At 34.6% G+C, this 8053-nt stretch overlaps 1 protein-coding gene across 1 annotated transcript in view; it reads left to right on the forward strand.

Annotated features, from left to right (window-relative positions):
- LOC106884414 (vacuolar protein sorting-associated protein 52 homolog) overlaps nt 1-7826 on the forward strand; it is a 31035-nt gene extending 23209 nt beyond the window's left edge. Inside the window, exons 14-19 of the mRNA XM_014935777.3 lie at nt 433-551; nt 1524-1647; nt 2225-2428; nt 3329-3503; nt 4432-4550; nt 6614-7826. Coding sequence (XP_014791263.2) covers nt 433-551; nt 1524-1647; nt 2225-2428; nt 3329-3503; nt 4432-4550; nt 6614-6760 — 888 coding nt within the window. The 3' untranslated portion in view covers nt 6761-7826. The remainder of the gene's footprint in view (nt 1-432; nt 552-1523; nt 1648-2224; nt 2429-3328; nt 3504-4431; nt 4551-6613) is intronic.
- Nucleotides 7827-8053: the final 227 nt, after the last annotated feature.

The following is an 8053-nucleotide window of genomic DNA, read 5'->3' on the forward strand; positions in this document are numbered from 1 at the left end:
GAATCTGGGCATAAAGATGAGTAGTATGGGATAAATATGTCATGATTAGAATTTTTGTTAGGGTGTGTAAAGAAGGAAAGAACCCTCATTAAAATTCTTAATCTGCAATTTTGATGAAATTCAAATCATAGCTATTCCAGTTCATTAGAGAAAATATAAAAGAAAAGTCTAATTCTTCAGTTCTATGTGACATGGTCAAAGCCTGGTATCTCTGCTAGTATTTAATATATCCTTCCTTTTTCTGAATCACTAAAGTTTGATATGAGGGAGATTTAGCTGCCATTTCTGTGAGATTGAGTATGTAGAGAATTCATCCCATTTCCAATAAAAACAACAAAAATTGAAAAGTACTGTCTTATGTTTTAAATTTTTTAATTGACTACTTTTTGTTAATTGTAGTTTTGAATTTATTTATTTATTTTCTCTTTCCAGAAACATATGGAAGTTTACACAAATGATTGCTTTGATTCTATTGCCATCTTTCTCTGCATCCATATCATTAATCGTTATCGTACCATCATGCTTAAACGCAATGTACCTGCTCTGGAGAGGTTGGTTTCATTTTTACTTTATTTGTTGTCACATTACACATTCAACAAGTTGTCTTGATTTTGTATCTTTCAACAGCACAACAACACAATCCTGAAAACAGTTTCTCATCTTGCAGTCAACAGCAACATGCAATTAATGATTTTAAAGTCATTACAAATGCTAGGACTCACAATCTCTAATGAGCTTATGGCAACCTAATATAACACTTAAAACTGCATCTCAAAAGCTGGTTTTCCAATGCAAGGCCAGGAAATTCTTCATCTTCATTTGATTTCTGGCCCTCTACAAAGCTCAAGTAAAACTCACAATGGACTCGTGCTTTTATATCTGAAATGTTACTGCTGTTACATATATACATCCTAACCTGCATCCAAAAAGTAGCTAGGAATTCTAATTATATCATGGTCTTCATATACCAGAAGTTTATTTCTTGCTTTTCAGCTCTTGGCAATAGAGTTTTTTTGTTTTATTGAATCAATTTACCCATGCAAGCATGACTAATTGGATATAAAGCTAGAAATATAGTGCTAATATATATTTTATCACATTCTTCTGGGTTAGTAAAATAACTAACTGTAATGTACTGGGAAAGTGTGGTAAAATTGATCTTGGTAGAGTTTGAACTTGGTATAACAAGTTACTGAACTAGTAACAGTAAAAATCTAGTCTAATATTACATTAAATTCTACCTCTCTTCAATAATTACGCCCCAGGATCTCCACTCTTAGTTATTATTAATTAATTGTTAAATGTGATATGATATCTGACAAGAAGAGGTGTAACATATTACTGGAATTAAAAACCGGATGAATAGAGAAGCTTGTCAAAGTAGATTTCCACGACTCAATGTTAAATGAAAATGTTTTGTGTTTAACTACTTAATACCTTGTATAATATTTCATCAACAACTATATCAAAGACATTCTATATCATCATCATAATCATGGTCTTTGTCATCATTCTTATTGAAGGTACTGGCAAACACTTCAGGACATAATGTGGCCAAGATTCCAATATATACTTGAACTAAATATTCATAGCGTTAAAGAATGTGATCCCCAGAAACTTGGACAAATTGATATCCGGCCCCATTATGTAAGTTTTCATCTTCATTTTTGAAATTGTTTCTTTTATAATCAACTTGAGAGATAAATCATACTACCCTAACCCTAACTGCAATATATACGAGAGATGCTGAAAAGTTCCTGGCTTTAAGGGTATTGCGAAAGGCACACACACACACACAGAGAGGCTTCTTTCAGTTTCTATCTACCAGATTCACTCACAAGGCTTTGGTCTACCTAAAGCTATAGTTGAAGACACATACCCAAGGTGCCATACACTGGGACCGAAGCCAGAACTATGTGGTTGGGAAGCAAACTTCTTACCACACAGCCATCATATATAGAAAATCTTAACGATATAAAAGACAGTTGTCTTCAACTGACTATTTTGGTACATCAGTCGATTGTTATTGTTGTTTTTGCTTAGCTCCAGGTCAACCCTGACTGAGCAGACCTATGTGCTGAAAAATTTTACTATGTAAAAACTCCGACTTAAATATATTAACAATACTTTTTGTGGGGACTTCAACTTTTTTTTTTTTTTTTACAAAAAACAAACCCTAAGTTTTCAGTCTACATTATTTCATATTTTATCATTTTGTTTCTAGATCACACGTCGGTATGCTGAATTTTCAGCTGCCATCGTGGGCATCAACCAGTCATATCCCGATGAAAAGGTGCATCAGCTGTTAGGTCAGCTCCAAATTGAAGTAGAAAACTTTGTCCTGAAAATGGCAGCTGAATTTCCTCAGCGTAAGGAGCAGCTTGTATTCCTCATCAACAACTACGACATGATGCTCAACGTTATTATGGTAAGTGATTCTTAATACCCAAACTTTTGTAAAATTGAAATACGGAAGATGTTCTTAACTTTTATAAGACAACTGGGCTGATGGCTTGAAAGAAGAAATGGTTGACCTCTTCAAGATATTGTGAGCTGTATGGTAGCCTCACTAGTGCCATGAAAAAGTGTCCAGTAAAGTGGTTGATGTTAGGAAGAGCATCCAACCAAACTAACCTTCCCAAAACAGACATTGTATCATGATGCAGTCTTTGGACTTGTTGGATTCTGTCAAAGCATCCTGTTGATGCCAGCATGGAAGATGGCGTTAAAAGATGGTGGTGATGATGATGCTTTGTCTATCGTGATTCAGAAATATTTTTTTATAGCATTTCAAGCACTTATTTGTTTTGTGTTCTTTTATTCTTTTCAATGACTTTAGTAATTGGACTGATGTCATGCTGGGGCACTGCTTTCAAGCATGTAGTGAGTATAGTTGATTTAAACAAGCTCAGTACTTGTAGATTAGCACATATTTTATTGACTGCTGGAAGCATGAAAGACAAAGTAGACTTCATTGGTTTTGAACTTAGAACACAAAGAGACAAAACTGAATATTGTCAGGTATTTTGTCCACTCTCCTACTAATTCTGCCAATATAGAGCCATCTCATAAAAATAGTTTAATCTCCAGAATAGAAGCATTCTCAGTTAGTTTCGTCTCAAAAGATTAAATCTGCTTTATTGGGTAACTAATAATTGAAAAATTCTGAAAGCTATTTCCTCCCATCAATAATATGCAAAGAAAATTTGTGAAAGTTTTTGTACTGATGCTAATATATGTAAAAAAAAAAAGGGGGAGAGTTTAAAATTTGTTCTAACATTCTATTAATTATCCAAATGAACAAACATGTTTTCTACAAATTTTATAGGAACGTACAGAGGATTCAAAAGAATGTGAAAGTTTCCAAGAGTTGCTCTCTGCTCGAACACAAGAGTTCATTGAAGAAGTTCTTGCACCTCATTTTGGTGGTATGGTTAGTTTTGTAAAAGAATGTGAAGTGATAATTGAAAAAGGAAACTTAGATGCCTTGAAGAATGAAGAAAGTTAGTACCTCCAACACTTTTTACCTATTGCTTTGTATCCTTATTGTTTGTGTATATATATGTGTATGTATATCTGTGTAACCCTGTATTTGTGTTTGTCTATTTAGACTTAATGTTTCACAATAGAATAAGATTCAGTCAATGCTTAGCTGGTGTAGGGAATGTCTGAGGTGTTTATTGTATGGAGTCCTGGTTATTGAGGATAATTGTTGATGTGAGTTGTCTTGACTATTTGGTTCTTAAATTAGCATTTATAAGTTGGACTTACCTATGATTGGAATTTGATGGTCTCAGGTTTTGTACATGAGAGGATTTGAATTAAAACCTGTACACTAACAAAACATAAGATGTCCATACTGGCCACATCAATGACCTGTAAATATCATGACACTTATACATAACTTGGTAAGAGTACTATTAAATATCTCTTAGAGACTAAGTATTAGTGACTGTTCAGCTCTAGGATAATTTATTGACTTGGTCAGTTATGACCGACACCATTAAGGGTAGGAATACTTTATTGAAAAAATAGAACCCTACTCTCATTGAAATATGAGGAAATCCCAACCCCACTTCATAGACCCATAAATTTTCTGGGATTTGTGACCCATGATCCATATGGGCCTTTAAACTGCACACCCATAGCACCTTACTTAAGATGACACTGGAGTAGCCATTATGACTTTGGTAAATTCTACAGAATTTATCTTTCACCCTTTTGAAGTCAATAGATAAACAGTACCTGTTATATTATGAAGAGCATAAATTCTAATCAAATGAAATCATTAAAAGAAATAAGTTAGGTTTTGATTAAAGTTTCCACCAAATATTGAAGGATTTAGTTTGAATCAATATTTCTAGTATGAAATCAGTTAGGTAGCTGTAGATGTTTGAATAATGCATCCCTTTTGTTTCTTATTTGTTTCAGGACGAGTCCAGCAGATTGTTCGTGGGTTTAATTCTGATTGGAAGAAAGCAATTGAGATTATAAACCAAGATGTGATGCGTTCTTTCACCAACTTTAAAAATGGTACTCAAATATTGCAGGTAAATAAAGACAACAGCTGAAATGCAGTTTACTTTTTGAATTTGTAGCTATTGTAATTTAAATAGCACTTGTGAGAGCCCTGACATAAGCAAAGCAATTCCACCTGGAATAAAAGAAAACATTAGTAGACAGAATGTCCATGTGGACACCAGACTGACTAATGCCTTGTGAGTGAATTTCGCAGACAGAAACTATGTGGAAACCTGTTGTGTATACATGTCTGTATAAATATATATGCATGTCTTAGTGTTTGTTCAGCATGACCATCAATTGACAGTGGGTGTCAGTTTGCTTATGTCCTTGTAACATAGCAGCTCAGAAAAAGAGACTACTAAAATAAGTACTAGACTTTAAAAAAATAATAAGTACTGGGCTGATTTGTTTGACTAAACTCTTCAAGGCAATGCCCCAGTATGGTTGCAACACAATGACTGAAAGATAAATGCAGTCATTCTTTTGTTTTTGTTTTTTTCTTCAGTTTTATTTATTTATTTATGGAACTTTATTTAAATGAATTTTGTAAGACCTGAAGAGAATCAGAAGCTTCAGAATTGAAGAGCTACTGCTAAATGTGCCTCAGTAAGATTGCTTTTTATGTGATTTAAGCACTTTTACGACTAGGTTCTTCAAATCTTTTGGATTATCTATTTTATTTTATATTGCAATTTGTAAACAATAGTGTCATTGATTACAAGTTTCCAATGATCTAATCACTGGTTGATTGACACAGGTTGATATGACAAAAGTAACATCACACACTCTCTCTCTTCCTCCACTATGCCATTCATGCTGTTCAACTTCCTTAGCAGAAATCAACATGTGACTATCTATTACTCTCTCTCTGTATAACTCCTACCTTTATTACATTCTAGCCTCTATTATTCTGTTTCTCCCATCATATACACACTTCCTTTCCATCACCCTCTTGCCCTGGCTCTCTCTCATTACTTTTCTGTTTACCCTCTCAATCATGTTTCCTTGGATGACTGGGGAACACACAAAGAAGATTTCAGTCTTTCCATAATAAAATACACCCAATATACTCTGTTTGGTGTTAAAAAGGACACCCAGCTGTAGAGACCCCACCAAAAATGAAATGTGGAAGTGAGACATGGTTCTCTGTCTGTCCAAGAGGGCAGTGACTCAAAATAATAACAGACTGGAAGTGTGACAACTCATCTAACCCATGCTAGCATGGAAAACAAACATAAAATAACGATGATACTATGAGTTAACACACAGTTTATATCAAACAAATTCCACTCACATAGTATTGGTCAACCCAAGATTGTAGTAGGACACATGTCCAAAGGGTTATGCAATGGAATGAGATCAAACCCAGGTTCCATCTGGTTACAGTGAGAACTTTGAAACCAAATAACCATGCCTGTAGCCCAGAGGCATAGCCAAGTTCTTAAGTTAAGAATAGTGAGCATATAAAAAAAAGGCACTGTGATACTTGCCAAACAATTTTTAACTCCTTTCTCAATTGTTGAACAGGTGCCAATTTTGAAAAATGTGCTCAGTGGGAGTGAACATTCCATTTGTTCCCTTATTAGTTATGCCACTACTATAGCCAAAGGCTGTAATTATGTCATTTTTTATAATAAACACACACATAGGAAGGGCATCCAGCTGTAGAAACTCTGCCAAATAAGATTGGAGCCTGGTGTTGCCATCCGGTTTCACCAGTCCTCAGTCAAATCGTCCAACCCATGCTAGCATGGAAAGCGGACGTTAAACGATGATGATGAACACACTGGCTAGCTTCTTCAGTTTCTGTCTACCATTTTGATTTACCAGTAGTTGGTTGACACATGGTTATAAATTAGAACATTAGCCAATGACATCCATAAAGTGGGACTGACTTCTATCAGCATGGTTCCAAGGTAACCTTTTTAACCACACAACCACGCTTATATAGATTTTTAAATGCCTAGTAAGTGACAGATGCATGGTTTGAATCATATTAATGGGTCTGCTACTCTTTTAGATTCCAGGTCAGTGCTTATAATGTCTGTATCATTTTGACTTTCATATTTTCATTCTTTGTTATTTTCAGGGTGCTCTCACACAGCTGGTTCAATATTATCATCGTTTCCAGAAGGTTTTAAGCCAAGGCCCACTGCGTAATTTACAGATCCGCAATGAACTTATCAATATTCATCATGTTATGGTTGAAGTAAAGAAGCACAAGCCAACATTCTAATGACATTCCACTGGTGTTATCATTATCATCATCGTCGTTATTATTAATATTATTCCATATTTGACAAGAAGACATAGAACAATATTGTTTGGTATACTGGTTCAGTATAGAAACCTGTCTGCTGGCTTTGTACCAGATATATTATTATCATTGGAATAAAAGCTGTTTACTTGTTGTAATTACCCAATACCTAAAGGACGTTGCCCACACTGATACACTGTTTGTACACACACATGTATGATGCAGGCACACTATTCTCTTAAATCTTCAGTTGTTTCCTTTATTTCTTTTCTAATAAGTTTATTCTAATTTTGCTATTTTCTAGCTTGGGTTTTTATCTTTTTTCAGTTGAGGGTAAATCAAACATGCATCAGTCATTAACTGGCCATATATATATATATATGGAGTAACTTTACATTAAGGAGTGGAACGTACAGTTTCCTCTAAATCAGGCTCCATCACAGTTCCAGCAGATGAAATGGAAAAGGTGTTGCTCCGAAGGATGGTGAAGGAACAACGACTCACAGGGTTCTTACTTGTGAACAGCCATCTCTGCCCTGATAGTGGTGGACAGGGATATAGCCTGGTGGCTAAGAATGCCATCCAATTGAAAATTAATAGGTTTTTGTTACATTCTTTCCTGTTGGAATTAACAGAATTATATATTGTTTCTCTCTATAGCTCTCCCTCCCTATGCCCATAACCAGCCCTTAAAATGGACTGGAATGTAAATTTAAGACAGTTACCAAAAATAAACTATTTCCATCTTTTTAATATCTTCATGAATACATATATGCTTTTAGAAAGTACACCTCTACAAACACTGACAATAATAATAATAATAATAATAATAATAATAATAATTATGATGATAATTTCTAATTTAGCCACAAGACCAGCAATATGAGGAAAGAGTTTACCAATTAAATCAACAAAAGTTGGTTGAAGGTACTGGCAACTTGGGTGATCACCCAGACCTAGGCAACCACCCAAGTGCTTGGGAGCACCACATCTTCAGTTTTGGATTTTTGAAATAAAAGAGATAAAATGAATATAATAAACTAAACTGTTTTATTCTTGTATTTAATAAACTGTAATAAACACTTTATTCCTACATTTGCAGGTTTTACTCCTAATGGAAGTTAACTGGGTGTCCACTCTTTCAGGTGGTTGATGTTAGTAAGGGCATCCAGTTATAAAAACTGTCCCAAAACAGCTCCTGCCAAACTTTCCAACCCATGCCAACATGGAAGTCAGACGTTAAATGATGATGATGATGATGATATATATATA

The sequence above is a fragment of the Octopus bimaculoides genome, chromosome 1, assembly GCF_046866305.1.
Source record: "Octopus bimaculoides isolate indiv1 chromosome 1, ASM4686630v1, whole genome shotgun sequence".
Taxonomy (NCBI): domain Eukaryota; kingdom Metazoa; phylum Mollusca; class Cephalopoda; order Octopoda; family Octopodidae; genus Octopus; species Octopus bimaculoides.